General features: G+C 38.4%; 1 protein-coding gene across 7 annotated transcripts in view; it reads left to right on the top strand.

The window, feature by feature from the left end:
- Positions 1–9,282: 9,282 nt before the first annotated feature.
- LOC124126175 overlaps positions 9,283–23,112 on the top strand; it is a 371,963-nt gene continuing 358,133 nt past the window's right edge. For 4 of the 7 annotated variants that reach the window (XM_048386034.1, XM_048386035.1, XM_048386033.1 and 1 more), the window contains exons 1-5: positions 9,283–9,381; positions 14,260–14,341; positions 15,099–15,220; positions 16,155–16,230; positions 16,808–16,935. In XM_048386034.1, coding sequence (XP_048241991.1) covers positions 9,348–9,381; positions 14,260–14,341; positions 15,099–15,220; positions 16,155–16,230; positions 16,808–16,935 — 442 coding nt within the window. In that variant the 5' untranslated portion in view covers positions 9,283–9,347. The remainder of the gene's footprint in view (positions 9,382–14,259; positions 14,342–15,098; positions 15,221–16,154; positions 16,231–16,807; positions 16,936–23,112) is intronic. The other 3 variants (XM_048386036.1, XM_048386030.1, XM_048386032.1) reach the window with 2 other exon arrangements.

The raw sequence follows: 23,112 nt of genomic DNA, 5'->3' as shown, positions 1-23,112 counted from the left end.
TGGAAATTCTAAAATAAACATTTCTAAAACTCCTTAATATCAAATGGCACTAGTTCAGTATGCGCTTTATATATAGACATGCAATGTTTGGCAAGGAAATATTTAACAGTTTATTTGTTATACTACTTAAGTAAACCAATCCTATATTAAAACTTAAATCAAACTTGTTGTCATGGAAACATCAACAATAAAAATTTCTAAAAGTCCTATATATCAAAAAGCACCAGTTCAGTATGTGCCTGGTAGACATGCAAAGTTTTGTAAGAAAGTATTTGACGTTTTTTTTAGTTACACTCTGGAAACGAACACCACCCCTATAGAACCTAAGTCCAACTTATTGCCATGGAAACGTGAGAAATAAAAAATTATAAAATTCCTAAATAGAAAGAGGCAACAGTCCAGTATGTGTCTGGTAAACATGCACAGTTTTTGTTGGAAAGTATTAAATGGGTTTTGAGTTATGCTCCGGAACAAACTCTACCCTATAGATCCTAAGTCCAACGTGTTGCCATGGAAACGTAAAACATAAAAATTTGTAAAACACCTAAATAGCAAAAGGCACCAGTTCAGTATGTGTCTGGTAAACATTCATAGTTTTGTAAGAAATTATTTAACGGTTTTTGAGTTACGCTCCGGAAACGAACAGCACCCTTATAGAACCTAAGTATGCAACTTGTTGCAATGTAAACGTAAAAAAATAAAAATGTATAAAATTCCTCAATAGCAAAAGGCACCAGTTCAGTATGTGCCTAGTAGACATGCAAAGTTTTGTAAGAAAGTATTTAATGGTTTTTGAGTTATGCTCCGGAAACGAACAGCACCCTTTTGAACCTAAGTCCAACTTGTTGCCATGGAAACCAGTTCAGCATGAGTCTGATAGACATGCAAAGTTTCGTTGAGAAATATTTAACGGTTTCTGAGTTATGCTCCGGAAACGATTTCGGCACGCACACACACACACACACACACACACACACACACACGGACGGAACCCATTTCTATATCCCCCGCCAACTTCGTTGGGGCGGGGGATAATAACCTATTTCATCATGTTTACATAGCATGAAAAAGCAATGCTTTTGATAGCTACCCAAAGGCAGTCTTAAAGTTCATACATTCTCGTTCCTCCAGGTTAACCTAATACAGCAGTATCTAAAAAATTGTATCCTATTTTCAAAGTATAATTACAATATTTAGTGTGTATAATTGCAATGCTTTTTCTTACTTTTGTACACCATATCTCCGCATCATATTTGTGTGTACAAAACTATATCCATTTGCAATTTACACCTTCGTGTTTACTTACATTTTATTTGCATTTGGACCCGTAAAGAAGCGGGATAGAATAGGTCTTCAGCAACCCGTGCTTGTCGGAAGAGGCGACCAACGGGATCGGGTGGTCAGGCTCGCTGATTTGGTTGATGCATGTTGCAGACGCTCTATCCCCTACACCACTTTGGCGGTCTGGTTAATATGTATGAGTGATATTTGGTTACCATACAATGAACAATCTGACAGCATTTACTAAATACTGCCTGAGTGTGTGAAGGAAGCATTTAGTTAACGTGGTATCTAATGCGGATTCTGTATCTAACGTTATGTGGAGATAATAACATATGTTAGACTAGACTTAAAATTGGATGATTGATAACATGTACCTGTACATGTGTGTTGTTTGGGAACAACTTGTAAAACGTTTTTTGTTGTGCTACTCATACAGGGGAGGGGCGGTCGGGTAGCCAAATGGGTTCGATTCCCGACATGGGTACAATGTGTGAAGTTCATTACAGGTGTCTCCCGCTGTGATATTGCAGGAATATTGCTAACAGCGGCGTAAAACCATACTCACTCACTCACACCTACAGAGGAAATTTGTCAAGCACCATACAACAAAACAAACAGCACATCGGTTTTGAAACAATAGACCCCACTAATGTTTTTTCTTCATATTGTAAAGTATTTCATCTGTTAAATGTGTTAAGTACTAAACTGATAAGGTGTGAGTGTCAATAGTAAAGCATTGTTAAATATGTTCATGTCCTTCGTTGACAGCCAAATATGTTATATGAATTTAATAAATTCCCTACATGTTGTTCGTAATAACCATATAAATCTGGTTGAAATGATAAGCGAGTCCGAGTCACCCAGGTCTGCAAACAAGACTTTTTAATTTTGAAATTAGCCTCGTCATCTGCATTAATCTTACCCCCTTAAAGAATTACTATTATGTGCTCGCTTTGGCACGTCATTCGAGACATATCCTCTCTTCTCATTACCGACAATTGTCTATGCTTGTTTTTACCTCTGAAAATGCCCACTCGATCGAACAACGTGGCGCCTCCATAAATAAAGAGCCTCTTGGTTAAAATTCCAATCGACATCCATAACAATGTCAGAATAACAAACATGTTTTGTTATAGACGGGGAGAATAATGACTTGAACCAACACATGGCAGGTCCTGAAATGACATGCATTCAATGCTGAATAGCTTTGAGTAACATCTAAAGTTACAGATAACATCTAGGGTGTGTGAACATACAAAGACGAGCGTTCCTTGATGATAATGGAAATGTTACACATTGTGGTCTTTTACATTTTTTTCTGATGCGTAATTTACGCGCCGCGTCAATGCGAAGTGGGGTCCGAAGGCTATTGTGATAACTATAAACTGATCGTACTGTTTTTGCTGAACCGAATATGACTGTGCTTAAAGTTGATATATCACTTCTTTCGCCGACACAATGACACACGCCTCAGGAATTTGCAAAATATATTTGTTGCATTTGAATTTGCCAACAAAAATAAAATTGTGTATGTAATTATTGTTTATATCGATGACTATCATCTTAGAGTTAACGTATGCAGATAATGTAAAAATACATGATTCAACGCAGTTAGTACTTTTAATTATTCAAAGAACACAGGAATTTGCAAAATATATTTGTTGCATTTGAATTTGCCAACAAAAATAAAATTGTGTATGTAATTATTTTTTATATCGATGACTATCATCTTAGAGTTAACGTATGCAGATAATGTAAAAATACATGATTCAACGCAGTTAGTACTTTTAATTATTCAAAGTCACATTTAGGAATTCACTTTGCGAAAGAATGATCGGTACTGTGTGACTCCTAAATGTACAGTATGTTTATGGATTATCTATATGGTTTTGAAGTTGTCTTTTAAATTGAAAGAGAATGTTCAGGAAGTATAATAGGTGTGCCGTTGGCTCCCAAATTAGCTGTACTTTACGCTTCAGTGCTCCTTATATATGCCAGTAAATTAGACCCGTGAAGATCCGGAGTAGAATAGGTCCGGCGTAAAACAACAAACCAAAGCCAGTAAACAACAATAAGAAATGCCACAGAAGACAGCCACTTAACATTAGGTACTGCATATGCTATTCATATATATATCTACATAAATATGGGATCGATGACATGCATCAACCAAGTCAGCGAGCCTGACCACCCGATCCCGTTAGTCGCTTTTTAGGACAAGCATAGTCGCCTTTTACGACAAGCATGGGTTGCTGAAGACCTATTATAACCCGGATCTTCACGGGTCAACTGAATAATATCCATAAGGAATTGACCATCTGTATTCAATGGGAGAGGGGTGTCAAGGTGGTTATCGTGAAAAGATGAAATAAATATCTGGTTTTGCAGCTGTTGCTAAAAACATATACATTCTCCAGACAAACTCCAAGCACAACCCCCCGAATTTAGCTTTTTATCAATATCGCTGCTGTGCCGTGTTGGCCTCCAACTCTTTACATTCGTTGTGCAGCAACAGATCAATTATACCCTGCAATCGATATACCGGAGTCTGGGTGTACAGGCAACGCCGTGTAGCGTTTAGAATGATTGTGTACAAGACTAAGCCAGTAATTGATTTTTTTCATTCTTTGATTTTTATCTTCTTACTAAATAGCCACACGTTACCACGATTACACACAGAAAGACACGAACAGATATATTTTTCGCGGCCATTGTCCCATTACGAACTATATAAAATGCATACTTCTGAGGAAATATTATCGTATTAAGCGTATAATACAGTTTGTTCTTGACATATGCCTAAACCCCTTATGAGTCACTTGAAACCTTGAATGTTCCTTCCATGTGATTTCATAGCATCATTTCTTTGTGTGTTTTGCTGCAGAATATATGAGGGAGATAATTTTGCTTCAATTTCCTGATTTAAGTACCCGCATTTAAATTGTTATGAAATGAGCCAACTATCATAAACGGTGGTAACCGATTTTTGAATAAACATCGGGGTGTATATTTAAGTCTTTAAAATGCAAATAGAAGGGCCTGGGGAAAAGCAGACCCAGACATTTATATTATATTGTTATCCATGTGAGCAAACTTCAAGAATCGTGTTGTCACGATAACGATTATTGTGATATGTTCAAACAAATTACGAAAGGTAGTGACAGATTCAGAATATTAAAAAAAATATGTTTACAAAGTGCTCAGTTCTAATTCAGGTAAGTGAAAACAAGTTTGTTTAAGTTCCTTGTAACCGTTCAAGGTGATTTGTTTGTTTGTTGTTTAACGCCGCACTCAGCAATATTCAAGCTATATGACGGCGGTTTGGAAATAATCGAGTCTGGACCAGATAATCCAGTGATTGATGTTATGTGCATCGATCCACGCAATTGGGAAACGATGACATGCATCAACCAAGCCATCGAGCCTGACCACCCGATCCCGTTAGTCGCCTCTGTCGACAAGCATAGTCCCCTTTTCGGCAAGCATGGGTTGCTGAAGACCTATTCTAGCCCGGATCTTCACGTGAAGGTCGGGGGGATAAATAGTGAAAGACAGCGCGTTCAAGGAAAAGGGACAATCATGATCCTGCTGATGCACTCACAGAAGGTGACGTTGTCCGCACATCGGCTGCAAACAAATTTCTATGCTCCGTGAAGATACGGGTTTGAATTGATCTTCAGCAACCCTTGCTTGTAGGAGGCGAATAACGAGATCGTGCAGTCAGGCTCGCTGACTTTATTGATACATGTCATCGTATCCCAACTGCGTAGATTCATGCTTATAATGCTTACTGGAATGTTCAGACTTATTTAGATTATTTAGTCAGCCATCACCTAGCTGAAACATGGTTGAGTGCGACGTGAAACAAGCAATATACAAACATAATATGTCTAAATAAATCGACTCCAACTTGGACGTAAATTGTCCTAAAAGGAAATACATTCAGAAATGGAGACTAAGTTTTCATTTGCATTCAGCTATAACCTACTTTCTCTTGTTTGAAAACTTGTATGATCTACCAAGGTACTAAAAATACTTAAACAGTGTTACTGTTGTATACATAATATTTATGTCAACGATGTGGGTCATTATATATTTAATAACCCGCAAATCACATATGCATCCTACCGTCAGCACCACTCAAGAAACTAATTTACCTCTTGACCAGATGTATTATAGAAACATATATGTCCACCGATTTACTACAGTTTGTCTTGATGTTGTTTTGTGAATTCAAATGTGACTATATACAAAATCTTAAGCAACTGTATTGGACAACTATCAGTGTTGTTCATACAGCAAAACTTTATAACAAAAATACCCTACAGAAGACATAAAAAGAAACACATGCACATGAAGTACCTGCCTCCAATGTGGCATTGTAACATAAAGCATTTATCTCGTTTCGACTGGGGATTTTGTAACCGAGATCATATCAGTTACGTGTATCGCGAGTGCTGGCAATCTGTACATCGATCGTGCAGAATAGATGTCTAACATTTGAATAGTGTGGTGCATGGCTGTGTCAAACAGATTAAGACCATGCAGTGTAAATGAATGGGCCATAAATTGATTTTCCGTATCCATGCATTTTTACAATCGTTTTACCCTGTAATCTTGAAGTATGTGGTTTTCTGTGGTATCCATCCATGAAAATTAACCGTATGCCAACAACAATTCAAATTCTGTCTACTGATGATTACCATGGCGTATCGAGCATCCATTGCTGGTCGTAAGCGGCAAGACCCGTGAAGATTCCGGGGTAGAATAGGTCTGCAGCAACCCATGCTTGCCGTAAGAGGTGACTAACGGGATCGGGTGGTCAGGCTCGCTGACTTGGTCGATGTATGTCATCGATCCCAATTGCATGGATCGATGCTCATGATATCAATCACTGGATTGTCTAGTCCAGACTCGATTATTTACAGACCGCCGAGTGCGGCGTTAAACAACAAACCAACCAACCAACCAACATGTGAGCGTGGGATTCCTACCTTGTTGAATATTCAAGAAGTATTTGTCTCCTTGTTCTTCTTGTGTACAATTTATATTTCGCATCATCGAAGTTTAGAGAATTATAAAACAATAAAAATTCATGAGTAAGTGAAAATCTTCTGTATACTCTCTGTAACAGTATTAAGTCAAAGTGTGACAGATTTATAATGTAAGATAATGTACATGATTCGGATGCCTGTAGAGTATATTTGGGTGCTTTCTTGGTAGGTAAGAATATACCATTAGGAATACGTATTCCATTATTCTCTTCAAACCTTTGAAACTTATAACACATTTAACTACATTATTTAATTATTTAATTGGAAACGTAAGATAGTAAAACGTGTAATAGTTTTGAAAAAGTCGTGTTTCAGTGAGTGAGTGACATAAAAAATTTCAGTCACATCGGCAATATTTCAGCCATATCGTGACTTACAAAGGGTATATGTAGTAAATACAGGGAAACTATAAAGACCTGTCAACAACGGACAGTAAATAAACTAGACTTATCACAGATTATGATTTAAAACTAGCGTGGAACCATAAAAATACATCACTATACAGAACAATACCTTATAAAATAGAGCTACAGATAGCCAGCAGCTGAAGGTAGATCACCATACCAGGGACCATAGGGACTTTCAGTTCTTTAGCTTCCTGCATGGGCCCCAGCAGGATTTACAACATCCCTTCAGGTGTTGGCGATTATTGTCAATTTAGCCGAATTAAAAGAACATATATTCGCGATTAAAAACGTGGTAGTAATAAATATACTGTGAATGACGTGGACTTACGTACCATCTCCGGGGTACAATCCTTTTACACTACTTCAACCCCCTTCGAGGTACAGCCACTAACAATCTTAGTTATCCAATTTATTCTACCAATATTAAAAAGTCGTGTTTCAGGCACAGCGTGTATCATTTAGATTAACACATGGTATGTAAGATGTTATCGATTTGGTTTGAAGGGCCAAACTGTAATTAATATATGTAGCTTAGTTTCGACAACAGACATCAAATTACGCATGTACATGCACTACGAAATGGTATTGTAGTCAGTCTCCAGCCAGATATTTAGGACAGAAAGTATATTGTAGTCCTTCCCCAGTCTTTCGCTAGTCAGTTCGGAACTGCAGTGCCATATCCATCCTGTCGGCCAACGTGTTCCCACAAGGCAGATGCAGACACACGCCGGAAAAGGCTACTCAACTGTAAACGATTATATAGACAACACAACAAAGCTTTTATGTGTATTTCAGTCTTATGGGTGAGTATGTGAGTTAAGACTCAACGTCACATCGGCAATATGTCAGCCATATCGTGACGAGATAAAGTAAACCATTAACAACAAATACATTTAGACAGTATAAAAACTGTCGCCGAAGGACAGTAGAAATAACTAGATTATTTAGAACTAGTTTGACCGCTGGTAAACGAAGTAACTATGATTTAATAACATAATTTTAAAAGATGCCTATACATCGCCAGCAACAAAAGTTAGGCCTCCATGCTAAGGACCATGGGGGCGTACATGTACAATACGTCTACTATCTGCACGGTTCCCACGCAGGATTCAGTCTTATGTAGTTCATTTATACAATACCACTATCCTGAAAATATCAACAGCATAAATTCAGATTGATTTACTTTGTTAATTTACACTGGACTCTGCTTTTAACAGAGTTCATATAATTATGAAAAGTATTTTACCATCAAGTCACAGGTAATGAAGGCATAACTTCTTTGATAGGCATTTAGAAGTTGGAGTGCTAAGTAAGGATAAGAATTTATGGATGAACAACTTCTTTGTTACAACTAAGAGCGACGTTTCGGTGTAGATTCTAACACCGTTATCAAGCAAGTGATATTGAGATTGTCACGTCTCATTGAAGACGACGAATAACTTCTTTGATAGGCATTTAGAAGTTGGAGTACTAAGGAAGGATAAGAATTTATGGATGAACAAGCTCTTGCCTGATAACGGTGTTAGAATCTACACCGAAACGTCGCTCTTAATTGTAATAAAGAAGTTGTTCATCCCTAAATTCGTATCCTTACTTAATGAAGGCACGTTTTCATAACTTCATTAGAAAACAATCTGATATTCTCCATCCACATTCGAATCTTATCGAAAGTACAAGAAAAACAACATCAGAAACCCTGCACAACTATAAACCAGAATGTTTTTTTAACTATAAAACTATTCAAGACTAAAACCCGTCACTTGTGAGCAATGTTGCGTTTCTTATTTGACACCGTATATTTTTGTGGTTTGTTACATCACTAACATCACGACAATATTGCAATCATTCACCAGATACCAAACACTGCGGGGCAGCTGCACCCAATTACGCGGAGTTGTTGGCTTCTTTGTAGGTGTACAAGCAAGTTCCGTCATGCCAAGTCCTGCCTACAACGAGTTACATATCTTTTTGGGTTTTTTTTGGGTGTGAGAGACACATGTGCACTCGTCTATGACTTGGTGTTATGATTCAAAGGGCTAATGGAGACACTGATCCGCTGGGAATCATTTCTGGTACTATTATCAGTTGACATGTTGCGTGTCTTAGTCTCATATCTCCCTATGATCTGTCTCCCTCGAAGTTGACACTGTTGCCCTTGGTTGTATTGCATGTTCTCCACGGTGGTATGCCGTCATCTGATCGACGTATGCATGTGACCTGCTCCAACAACTTATTTTGGAAACACCCATTTTCTTCATAATAATGATTCGTAAACACTATTGTATATGTTGCTTCATGATTAATGTTATTGAATTTGGTTTTACGATTCATTGTGGCGTTAACACATTGTCAATATCATTTACTCTATCACTTAATTGATATCAGCAAATATTTTGAGTTTATAGCTCCCTCAAATTCCATCCCATGTCTAAATGTTTATTGTTGAAATTGTCGAGATCATATTACTATTATGTTCAGGCCATGTGACACAACATTTCGGTGCTATGGAGACGGGCGTTATAAATAGGGGGACGCACTGATCTCATTCGCAGAGTATCCCCGTCCGGACAAAGAAACGGTTCTCAGGCACACATTACCAGTCATGTTTAAATTTGGCGTGATGGTGCTTCTTCTGGGTAAGTTTTTTATTTGCTTGGGTATCTAACATTTACGTCAGTTACTTAACATGATATCCATTTGGAGTTATGATTTGGTTGTTGGTTGGCTTGTTGCTTAACGTCGCACCCGGCAATATTACAGCTTTATGACGGCGGTCTGTAAATAATCGAGTCTGGACCAGACAATCCAGTGATTAATATCATGAGCATCGATCCACGCAATTGGGATCGATGTCATGCATCAACCAAGTCAGCAAGCCTGACCACCTGATCCCGTTAGTCTCCTTCTACGACAAGCTGGAGTTATGAATAATATAAGTGACAGTAATCAGACAAATTCTACTATTCTAAGCAGTTTAATGACGAACTGTGTTCGATCTTGCACACTCGATGTTCAAATTTTAAACAAAAATATTTATCAGTTGTTTTTTTCATACTTGAATCTTAGTCGTGGCTAGGCGTGATATTGAAGTATATTTTATCACGAATACTAGAAATTAAGTCTGATTCATAGATGTTTAGAGACGTTATATTTTTCAGGTAAATGTACATTATTTACTACAAATAGTCTGTTAGTATGTTGGAAAGTCGGTTGCTTTATATATTGCGATCGCTACGTGCCTAGTGGGTTCTTAAAACATTTTCAACAATGAACAATGATAGAAAATGGACCTCAATTATTCTAGAAATTGCTTAATATACCTTCAATGCATGAAACAGATGAAAGATGAACAGACACATTGTCGTTGTATTGGTAACCATCACAAAGCAGCATTGTTGCACTAAGAAGTTTGAGCAACTGACAACGTGACACTACGCTCATTTTCAGAAAACTCCAAATTATCTTTATGAAACTGAAAAACAATACAAAATAAACACAAATCCAAAATTATCATCCTCGTGAAGATTCCGGGGTAGAATAGGTCTTCAGCAACCCATGCTTGCCGTACAAGGTGACTATGCTTGTCGTAAAAGGCGACTAACGGGATCGCGTGGTCAGGCTCGCTGACTTGGTTGATGCATGTCATTGATCCCAATTGCGTGGGTCCATGCTCATGATATTAATCACTGGATTGTCTGGTCCAGACTCGATTATTTACAGACCGCCGTCATATAGCTGGGATATTGCTGAGTGCGGCGTTACACAACAAACCAACCAACCAAAGTTATCAAAAGGTACCAGGTTACCACAAGACTGATCTGTATTGCAAGTTGCGTATCCCAATTGCGTGGATCGATGCTTGTGATATCATTCACGGGATTGTCTGGTCCAGACTCGATTATTTACAGACCGCCGTCATATATCTGAGATATTGCTGAGTACGGCGTTAAACAACAAACAATAAATCAATCATTCAGGAAATATTCAACAGTATTTTATATCCGCTCCGGAAACGAGCACTACCCCCATTTGTAGTTTCAGTCTTGTCGTCATTAAAACACAATAAAAATTATACAAAAATTTAATTAAAAAATCCAAATCATCAATAGGCACTTGCTTACCACAAGACTAATCTGTGTTGCAATTTGTTCAAATCGAAACATTGATAGGTATAAATTCTGATCCGGAAACGAGCACGAACCTTATTTTGATATAGGTCCAACTTGTTCCATAAATATGTGTAAATTTTTTTTTTTAAATCGAAATGGCACCAGCTCTGCACAAGACTGACCTTGGCCCCATTCCTTAAAAGAACCATTGGTAAGGTGAACCTTTACCACTGAGGTTATAATTAAGGTAAGCTTAATCTGAAGTTACGCCCGTTTCACAAAGCAACCTCAACTCGATCTCAACTAGGCGTGCCAAACCTATAGTGCTGAGGTTGCAGTCGTAATGCTGTACGACATCGTCTTCTGAAACCATTACTCGACATTTGTTAAAAGCATTACAGTTTAGGACGTTATTATCTATTTCTAACATAATTTGTGGGTCCCGATTTATGAAACCATCAAATGTAATTTCTAAACATAAACGGTGAGCAAGCTGTTGCTAACTTGGACCACATTGTATACAACCTTCATTGCACGCCTATGTGTTGCTTGATATCAGTGTGTACATATGGTTATGGGTTCGATTTAATTCATCCTAAAGGAAAACACACTGAACAATAAATAATGAGACGTCAACAAATTGGAGTAGTTCTCCAAAGATATGAATCCAATAAAGGAACGAAAAGCAAGACGAAAACGAAACATGCCTCAACTGTATAAATTTGTATGATCATCACATATGTCTTGATAGTGTCGAATTATTGGGGGATAATTCTCAAACATGTGTATCAATGTCGGTTGTGGTCATATTCCATTTACGTCACTAAGTAAAACATTTGCAGTTTGACCCGTGAAGATCCGGGGTAGGTCTTCAGCAACCTATGCTTGCCGTAGAAGCCGACTTTGCTTGTCGTAAGTGGCGACTAACGGGATCGCATGGTCAGGTTCGCTGAGTTGGTTGATGCATGTCATCGTATCCCAATTGTGCACAACCACCAGTAGCTGAAGTGATGACGTAAATTCTGCTGGGTATCATGCAGGAAGCAGAGGTACTGTAAGTCCCCATGATCTCCAGCGAGGTGGCCTAGCTTTGGTTACTTTTATGCTCAAACTTGTTTCATGACTTGCTATTAAATATTGTATGCTCAAGTATGTTTCATAAATTGTTTTTAAATATAACTCTGTATTAATGAACATTCTGTGAATGTATCAACTTGGTCTCGTCGCTATATGGCTGAAATAATGCTGATGCGATGTTAAATGTTCACTCACACCAATTGCGTGGATCGATGCCCATGATGATTGTCTGGTCCAGACTCCATCCCTTATCTTCACGGGTCTTGTGAATTGTGAGTTAAGGTTGGGCAGGTTCAACCTGAGGTTTTGATCGTAACTTCAGCTTAACTTAGCTGTTTCGTGGAACAGTATGCTACACTTAACTAAGGCTTAAGATTGAAATCTCGGAACTTCGATCACCTTAGCCCTAAGGTTGGTTTGAGGAACAGGGCCCTATATAGCAAGTTTCAACAAGAAACTCGCAACGGTTTAAGAGTTCTGCTCCGATAACGGATGGCGGTCGGACATGCTGATCGCTATGAATTAATGCCTTACTCGAGCACAGTATTAGTGTTATCTAATTCACTGTTTGTAGTAGATGTACTTATATTCCAAAATATGTTACCAAAACTATTACTACTGTATCCCATTGACACATGTCATATATTTTGACACTGGTCCACTGGGGTTCATTACGGCCTACATTGTTCTGATATATGGATAGTCTTCATGCACAACCAAAGCTACCTTTCTTTGATTTCTGTACACTATGTTGAATTGATTTATTTCAATGTAATTGAAAATGTCCAGTTCAGTAAGCTCTGCACAAACATATAAGACCAAACAAAACAACTTATTACCATGAACCTTTAGCGGAAAATGGATAACAGAATTCAGATAATCTCGACTAACTGTCAGGCGCTGGTGGGGAAATATAAACGAAAAGAGTTCATGAACTTATTGGGTAAAAACATTCCTGTGCAAGATATACATAACTCAAAGGATGAGGAAAATACAAGTAGAAATTAATGGGGGTTACAATGAAGTCTGTATCATTTTCATCTTACCTAAACAAATGAAAGGATTACAAATCAAGTTGAAGAGTTAGAGGGAAAAATGATAAATAATGAGAAATGATTTTCAATCTATAAGTGAAGCATTGTTTTCTGATCTTTCAATATCAAATAGAATTGTCATCAGAAATTATGCTACTCTAATGGAGAACTTGTCAAAGACGTCAAATTATTGTTAAACAAAGTTCAGACGTCTGACTTGATCCTTGTAGATAAATCGGATAAACCCATTGAAATATATGAAAAACAACAGTCCCGGACAAGATGGTTTCCCTATTAAATTCTTTAAATTCTGTTGGTTTAATGTAAGCAAACAGGTATTAAGTTTCATTGAAACATTAGACTGAAACATTAGATTAGAACAAAGAGCTAATGCAACAATGCACAAAGGATTTATACCATGTATACCAAATCAAATAAAAATAGAAGAATAAAGAAATGACGACTATTTTCTTTGCTGAATGCTCTTTCCAAAATCCTAAGCACCTGAAAATCAAACAGTACAGGAACACTTGATGCTCTCATACGTAGTGTGACGTATTTAGGTTAGGGCATTATGTATGAAATGAAACTTCAACACAAACCTGGGATACTACTCCTCATTGATTTAAAAAAACACTTTCGATACTGTATCGTAACAATTTATAATAATGGTTCTCAAGACATATGCCTTTGGCATATTGGTTGGTGGGTTTGTTGTTTAACGCCGCACTCAGCAATATTCCAACTATATATGACGGCGGTCTGTAAATAATCGAGTCTGGACCAGACAATCCAGTGATTGACATCATGAGCATCGATCCAGGTAATTGGGATCGATGACATGCATCAACCAAGTCAGTGTATACCTTGATGTGTTACTGTTTGGTTATTGAATAAGAAAGAAGAGAAATGCAATCAGTGATATCAGGTATATTGTACTACCACAATGGCTACAAGCGTGAACGGTTCAGTGATCATGTTCATTTTTATGTGCGTTTAATAATGCTGCACAAGCGCATGTTAGTTCTGAATACAGTGAGCCTCGGTAATAAACATCTCAATCTACCTACTTATAACATTGTTCAATTGGTATTTCAAAGAAGTTGATTGCGACAATGTAGACACAATCAAGCAACGGAAAAGGATCTGTACCGAAACGGCGCTATTACATGAAGTTGTTATACATAAATTGTGTCCACAGTATTCATAACATTTTGACAAAATCATGATCTGAGCATTTCGTAATTTGATACACATTTTATCAGCCTAAAACTCATGTAACATTCTTTTTCAGTTTACTTTTCGCCAACGTCGGCAGCCACGTGTGACTCTTGTAAATCTACATATGGCACACCCGTGGCCGGTGCGAAATGCGTGTAAGTCCTTTTACAAGACATATTATTTGCACATCATACTTTAGTTATCATTTGTAATATGAGTGAAAAGCTAATATGATGTACAGGTGCATGCTTAGTTCATATTTCTACAACAATATGTATAACAGATACAGCAACCAACTAGCTGAATTTAATACCGTTTCCGTGATACTAGTATATAGCAATGAATACAAGCCATAAGTACAAACTAAAAGATGAAATGAACTCGTAATTGAAAAAGAAACAATAAGTTTGTGAGTCCGTAAAAGTATGTTGCATACTCAACCACAGACTTCACGCAGTGTATTACCATTACAGTGATGACGATTAACTGTACACATTAATTGTATCAATGACAAAATAGGCGATGTGACGTGCGGTAATCATATCATGTATTTTTTCACAATTTTCAATTGTGGTGACTATTGAAGGTATACCTGATCTTGGATAATCTTCGAATTACGAAACTTTGGTTGCTGAACACCGGAAAGCTTCACAAAGTAGTAAACCATATCTCAATAGATGTATAAAATTTACCTTCAGTTTGTGATATGAGGTCGTGTAAGGGTTGTATGCACACTGCTTTCTGCTACAGACAACTGGAACTTGCATTTGCGAAACATGTGAGTTAGTCAATATTTTTTTTATTTCACATTCTGTATTTCATCCATATAGCGAGAAGAATAACCATACATATATGCATCTATGGTTTGCGCAAGTACAATGTTCAGGCGAATCAATTGTTTCTTTTTCGCAGTGCACTGAAGACGTACCTGTTCTGTCTGGAGACCTCTGCAAAGGGAGACACCGGTTGTCCTCTACCTACTGCTGACGCCGCGACCATAGAGACGGATTATACCGGAGATACTTGTAGTGCATGTATGTTGTATTATGTATGTGTTGATACTTAAGTAGAACATAGACTGCGTAGATTTAATTAGTGTATGACAGATTGGTCAGAGGAATAGGAGGGATCCCCGACGAGACCACAGACAACTGCTAATGCCTTGTCTTCCAAACAATGTATAATGTAGACGGATAAAAATGGATCATATAGAGAGCAAAGATGTGTATTTGAGGTAGTGGGCAAAGGAACGGGCAGAGTACAACTGGAAGGAGTTATAGTTTGATGAGTTTCATTGCTTACCATGAAGTGATCTTTGCAGTTTATAACTTATACATATTTGGTTTAATGAGCAATGACGATGTGTTGATGGACGTTTATGTATACACATCATTGGACGATTTTGGAATTAAATGATTATATGGTTAAAGTGGCAACGTGGATAAAGTGTTGAGCGGTCAGCGTAACATAGAAGGAATGTTAGGATGCTAAAGGGACTGACCACAGGCTTAAATGAGAACGTGAAAAGTGCAAGCTAGTGTGAAATATGAGAGGTATTATGATTAGACAGAAGATTAATGGAGTGTTATGTGTACATGCTGAAATGAATAGTTACATGATGAACGGTGTGATGTAAATGTGAGTGGAGTTTGCGCTGTGAAAATAATGATAAACGGAATATTTTATGTTGCATAGGGTGATAGGAAAAGGTATATGCGGAAAGATAATTTGACAATAATTCGCGTGGTAGGTGATAACCTATAAGACTGGTGGGTGAGTGTTATCTAACGTGTTCTACTAAATACATGTATCAGATATATACTTTACGGTGTTCTCATTAATATAATCTACATATAATAGATATCTAAGAAACAGATTATACAAGAGATGCATGGAAGGGTACAACATACATTTTGCATCTTTTAATGTTCATGTCTATCTGCAATTTCTTTGCATGTGTACTTCCAGCATTTACGGACACCTGTGTTTGTCAGAAAGAATTCTGGAAGACTGACCAGAGCACAGGTGATGCAGCTGTTTGCAGGTAATATATCATAATGCCATTTGATAAGCGTAAAACAAAGTATACAATATAGCTAGTCAATCGATCATTTGAAATATGAATGTTTTTAGGGGACCTGTAATATCTTTGAATATATGAAAGCGTTTACTGCTTGATGGCATGACAACAGATATTCTGTAAAAGAAAGTTCACTGTAAGAAATTGCTTGTTTTGAAGCAGTGTCTGAAAACCACTTGGCCACGGCACCGCCCCTGACAAGTTTTTTTGAACATTTTCTTTGATGTAATTATCGATGTTGTTAGTCCAAAAATGCTATCATTTATTTACATTTTTTCGATTATGAAATGTATTTGCGTCACCAATGTGTGAAGCCCATTTCTTGTGTCCCCCGCCGTGATATTGCTGGAATATTGCTAAAAGCGGCGTAAAACCAAACTCACTCGCTCTTTCACTATTTGCGTCCACACACATCATGTCTCATGAACGAAAACACTGGAGTGCTAAATACAAAAAACTACATGTGACGCCGTACTAGTAACATTGTAGTATATATTATTCCAGCGTCATTTGTGACGTCATCCTTATTTGTTGTCCACAGTGCCGCCCAGACCTACATCGCGTGCTTAAAGGGGAAGACAGCCATGGCCTGTGATGGCACCTCCACTGTAATAACCCTAGCTACCGGTGTAGAGTCAAGGATGAACGCACTAACTACTCCAGCTTGTGGTAAGCTGTCGTTTATAAACTGTATATTATAGTATTGTTAACTGTTCACTTTGTATTGCCTCATCGCGTCTCTTGCATTGTTGAGGCAAACCTTAGTTACGGGCAAAAGCAAAAAATATAAAAGAAATATTCTGCAGATGACTTGCCACTGAACCTTCAATTCTAAAATAGCTGTGTTTCATGTGTTTATGTTTTACATTTGCTATAATGACATTACATACTGGTTTAATCACTGACCTGTGTTGTAGCTATCACCGACACCTGCCAGTGTGAGATTGACTATGCTAAAGCAGACATCTCCACTGATGCCAAGAAGTGCACGTGAGTTATTATTTAAGCCCCACGAAATCTTGCAATACTCAAATATGATGGTAGAGTATTGTTAGAATTCACTTTAAGACTACTCTGTTGATGTCGCACCCTGAGACCGTTAAAAGAATGCTTTGAGTCCTACTCATACACGTCCGATTTTCAAAGAGATAACGTTGTCCACTGTATACGCGAGCGTTAATTAAATGCGAAACATGCCAGTGGTCTTTGCTCGCATTATTACACATCGCATTTATATTAACAATAAGACATTTCTGAATGCAGAAATACCAACTTAGTTGTTTGTTTTGAGCGTATGTCTATGTATTCCACATCACTGTTTATTGAGCAGCACTTAAAACAAGTATATAGACAATGTCATTCAAACACTAATTACATCCTGTGAATTGTCACCGCTGGGGTCAGGAGTTATACTCACTTATGTCTTCATTGATCACACCTGCAAGTCCAGACAGACGCCACCCTCGCAACCATCACGTATTGTTCAAAGCTGCACATATTCAATATATGTCATTGCATAAGATTTGACCCGTGAAGATTTAACTTTATGAAAATTTCTATCTGATCTGTTTGTCCGTATACAAAAGAAACTATTGAGCTATCAAAATAATACCATGGAAGTGCATCCATCTTCCCGATGCAAGAGTTGGTTGATTGGTTGGTTGGTTGTTTAACGCCGCACTCAGCAATATTCCAGCTATATGCCGTCGACCAGACAATCCAGTGATTAATATCATGAGCATCGATCCACGCAATTGGGATCGATGACATGCATCAACCAGGTCAGAGAGTCTGACCACCCGATCCCGTTAGTCGCCTTTTACGACAAGCATGGGTTGCTGAAGACCTATTCTACCCCGGAATCTTCACGGGTCTAACACACGTTTTTTGATATAGTCTGAATCGAACAATAGGGTTCTGCTTTTAGCAGAGATTGCTTTTGAGTAAGGAAGGGATGTTGACGCTGTTATATTTGTTGCTGTATACTGTTATCCATTATTTCCAACAGTGCCCTGACTGCTCTGAAGATTTGCCTCTCTGCCATCACCACCACTACCCAGGAAGGGTGTAGTGGCACCACCCAAGCCGATCTTCTGACTGACACAAATACCAAGATAACTGCAGCCACGTGTAAGTTGTAGTGGGAACGATATACTTATTTTTTATCAGTTTTATTAGTTTCAACAAAACTAGTAAATGCACTATGGATGTTCTGGTTCATTGATCACTTGAACGTGTGGTGTACTCACTGGAGTAATGCCCGAGTATGGGCATCGCTCTTCCCAAGCCCCGTCATTACGCAAAGGGTTTTTGCTTTTGCTTGAATTAAGCACTACATATATAAATTATATAAAACTATTATAAGCATATTAACTTGATACGTAACCCATTCAGATGCAACAGACCCTAGAAGATCCGGGGTAGAATAGGTCTTCAGCAACCCATGCTTGTAAAAGGCGACTAACGGGATCAGGTGGTCAGGCTCGCTGATATGGCATCGTGTTAATACATGTCATCGTATCTCAATTGCGTTGATCGATGCTCATGATGTCAATCAATGGATTGTCTGGTTCAGACTCGACTATTTACAGACCGCCATCATATATACATATATGGAAAATTGCTGAGTGCGGCGTTAAACAACAAACAAACATCGGATGCAACATCAATATATATCAACATTATGTCATTTCTTTCGTCACAGGTGGAGGTGAACACGTGACTTTTGCAGTGACATCACTGATCGTATCAGTCGTTGCGGGCATGTTCCTGTAGCAAGATATTATTTTTGTATTGAGTCTTCAGTTTGCAAATATAATATTATCTTTCTCAAGATCACGAATGTCTCTCTACTGTATGTGATTTTTTTGAAGTTACCAAATCTACTTTTCAACTCTACTGTTGGTGTATCTTTATCCCATTAATTTTTGTATTGACACCAAGGTTGACCCATGAGACCATCTTCAGGACAATTCTCAAGGAATTATCAAAACATTCACTCCTTGTGTGATCGCACTGTATGACGTATGCTTCTACTGACAAACATGATGTGATCATGCAGATACATTTTAGAGTTGATTTAGGGTTGATTTAAAGTATAATTATGAATTTGAAGTTCCAAATTCACGCAACATTAAATGTATGTATTGCACAAAGTTATGAAGTTTGGTCACATGTTTCAACCCTTGCCATACGTCCGTTAGTTGTGTGTTGAGTTACCATCGGTAACAGTTGGTTGTTCCACAGAAATAAACGGTACGAGTCACTCAGTCTCTTTGTATGTTTTCTCTTCGTTATGAAATGGTACCTGGGATGCAATTCAATAATATAAATGATTTAGGTGGATCGGGTGATCAGGTGGGTTGGCCTGGACAGGTCATGTGGTAATGACCACTGCAGCTGAACGACCACTGCATAAACATAGTATCTTAAGCGACTTGATGAAGTATCTCGATCATTATTACCTTCTTCGCCATGCTTGTGGTTTTGATACAGAGGTCCATCCATGGCATGACGCGGAATATGTAGAGGGCGTCATGGAAAATTATGAGTTCTTTGGAATAGGCCTGTAGACAATCTCAGACCTATCCAGATCAACATTTTGATCTTGTCCTTTTTGATAAATGCAATTTAGTTAATTATATTGTTGAATTTTATGTCCCTTTTGACACAAATGTGATTGACAAGTAAAGCATGGCAAATATGCGGACCGCTTTTTCGAAATGTCACGCTTGCACCCTAAGTACCAAATTGTCCGACTCCCCATTGTTCTCGGGGCCTTAGACCTCCCAATCTGTTTACTGACATTGAGAATAGTGTACCCGGGTATGCTGCCAGGAATACAGCCCTTCTGACAATGCAGAAGGCTGCAGTGCTGGGGATTATTCACAAGGGCACGGCGCTGATGATAAGCCTAAACCAGTCTGACTGTGCAAGGATACCCAAACCCTCTTTAATCTGTAACAAATAATAATAAGTATACTCTAAACTTAGAAAAAAATATATTTGAAACATAATGATGTCTTCCGAATAATAAAAACATGAGTTGCTAGTGAATCTTGCCGAGCAATGATGCAAACACAACCGTTCTTTGTCCATATGTCAAAAGAATGATGTGAAGTAGGTTTCATGATACATATTGGTCCTTCGTCCAATAACCCATTTTTTAGTGTAGTACCATTTTTTACACCTGTAAAAGATAGCAGATATAGTTTTCTTAATCATCTTGTCTCAAGCTGAACAGTGATAACGTATCAGAAATAGAAGAAAGACAAGTTCTATGGATGAACAACTTCTTACAATACCTTTATTTATTGTAATAAAGAAGTTGTTCATCCATAGAACTTGAGTTTCTTCATCACACCAACTGAAAGAAGGTATCAGAAATATATAAATATGATGTTTCAATTGAGTGTGTTAGTGAGTGATATACCCCTACAGATTGTACCCACGATATAGTCTCAGTCAGTCAGGTCAGCGTTATTCAAACCTCACTTGTCACATTCTGAACATTTTGCCTATGCTAAGGAATTTTCTCCCTTTGTAAATGATACTAGATTGTCATACATATATTGCGAAACAGCACGGTATTTTACTCACGTTTCACTTACTCCTGAGAAATCAAACTGTTTGTTCACAATAACAGAAATATTCCCAAATAGACATTCCACTTGAGAGTAGATTGAATGACAAAAAAATGTGGCCGTGGCCGTGGCCGCACCCTCAACCGTTAGATGTACCCTGTTTACTGATAATTTACAGGTGGTACTCTTACTTTTGATGCAACTGTACATTTAGTATTAGAAGCACTGTTATTATTACATGTATATTGGGCTCATTGACCAACTACTATTTTACCATTCCCGTGGTAGAATTTGATCATAAGTGGCCTCGCACGTTTGGTAGAACTTGTTCGTATCCTATGTGCTGTAGCAACATCCCCAGGCTGGAAGGGTGAATTATCATTTCAGCTTGGTTATTCAATATACACAAGGCTAGCACTTTCAAATCAGACTTTCATCGGACTTCTCCGACGCATCATAGAAGGGGCTATTGTTCTTGTAACTGTACATGCATTGCTCATGTCTTTCCAAATAGTCCTGCGAATCTGTAAAACAATTTTTGACGGTTTCCAACTGGGACGGATGCTCGGACACATGTTGACGTGGATTTAGCACTTGAGCATCTAATTTAAAAACCTTTTGTCTCCTCTTGATACAGAAATCTCCTTTCGAATTTTGTTCAAACATGAATACTACTTATGGATATTAGAATTGACGTCCTTTATGTCTGTCGACAGTTCAATCATTCGACACCTGCTCAGAAGTTGTTTTACAACATTCAAGGTTGCAGTAAAGCTTTAAAAAGGTTTTGTGGTGAACATATGAAGGACATTTCCACATTTGAAGCATCAGTGGCATGAATGATGTCAGATGTAATTCCCTATTTTGACTTTTACCATAATGTTCCCGTGTTTTCAGATGAACAATGTTCCTGCCTTTGCGTCTGTTTGTGTTTGTCCGAAATTCATGTTATTCAAAACCAGTCATGCCACAGGGTCAAGGGTCATTTTCGACTCCATTGTGTGGACGTTCATATTTGTTATATGGCTGCGGTCTGTAGCTTACCTACCCCATTAGGATACCCAATTGGAATGACATGGATCCCCCAAGTCGGCGAGCCTGAGCACCCGATCCCGTCTCTTGCGACAAGCATGGGTTCCTGAAGACCACTTCTTATCCGGATCTTCGGGGTTGTGTAGAAGTGGTGGAAACATAATTAAATATCTGTGATATGTATGTATTATTGATTTGAACATGTTGTTAACAGTGCATGTAAGTGGCAGATTACCCTGGACGCTGCTCGTCAAGGCATACATATTGCAACATGAAGGTAAGATTCCTTTAGGCTAACATGTCATACTCTGTATGCTGAACTTCTATCATAAAAGAAGACACCTAAACAATACAACATGCACACTCGTGCCCGTAACTGAGTGAGCGATTATTGTTTCACGGCGTAGTCAGCAACATTCCAACTATGCAACAGCACACTGTAAATATTCAACGAACCCCTCCGTCGTTGCATGATGGCACACAATCAGTGAGTAAAGAAGTGAGTATGGTTTTACGCCACTTTTAGCAATATTCAAGCATTACCACGGCGGAAATGGGCTTCACACATTGCACCCATGTGAGGAATCGAACCCGGGCCTTCAGCGTGACTTTAAAACAGGACTACCCCTCCGCCCCCCCCCCCCCCCCCCCCCCCCCCCCCCCCCCCCACACACACACACACACACACACACAACACACACAAGGTTTAGTCACAGTACCTAATCGCTGCACAATCGTGTTAAGTCGACACTTGCAAACATAGGGTAGTAGGTGCTGGTCCCGATAGCTTGATGGTGCGGCGACATCGAGCTCCCAACATGCAGCAAACCACAAACAATACGTTTAAGGCCGTTTCACGACTTACATGTATTTAGTTAACAATGAGTCGTAAAATCGCAGTGTATGGAAGACAGACCAGTTCAAAAAATCTTCGCACTCGTAACTGACACGAACTTAGCGATATTTGCACTTGTTTCAGATATAATAAATATCGGGAATATCAAAGAGAACGTATGTTCCAGGACAGAATCAGAATACTAGATGTTTAAGATGATTTTGACTATATTTCGCAATATCGATTTCCTGAACGTGTCTTGGAGTTGTGAATCCAGTTGATCTAGCGTTGGAGCTCCATGCCTCAATAGGTTCAGTTGGTATTCATATGTGAATCCAGGAGGAGGTTGCAGGGGTACGTAAACCCTCATCACCCACCATTTATGAAGCACACTAA

This window comes from Haliotis rufescens, unplaced genomic scaffold, assembly GCF_023055435.1.
Source record: "Haliotis rufescens isolate VD_foot unplaced genomic scaffold, xgHalRufe1.0.p SCAF_6, whole genome shotgun sequence".
Taxonomy (NCBI): Eukaryota; Metazoa; Mollusca; class Gastropoda; order Lepetellida; family Haliotidae; genus Haliotis; species Haliotis rufescens.
The sequence above is the reverse complement of the archived record's forward strand: the minus strand, read 5'-3'. Positions and strand labels throughout refer to the sequence as shown.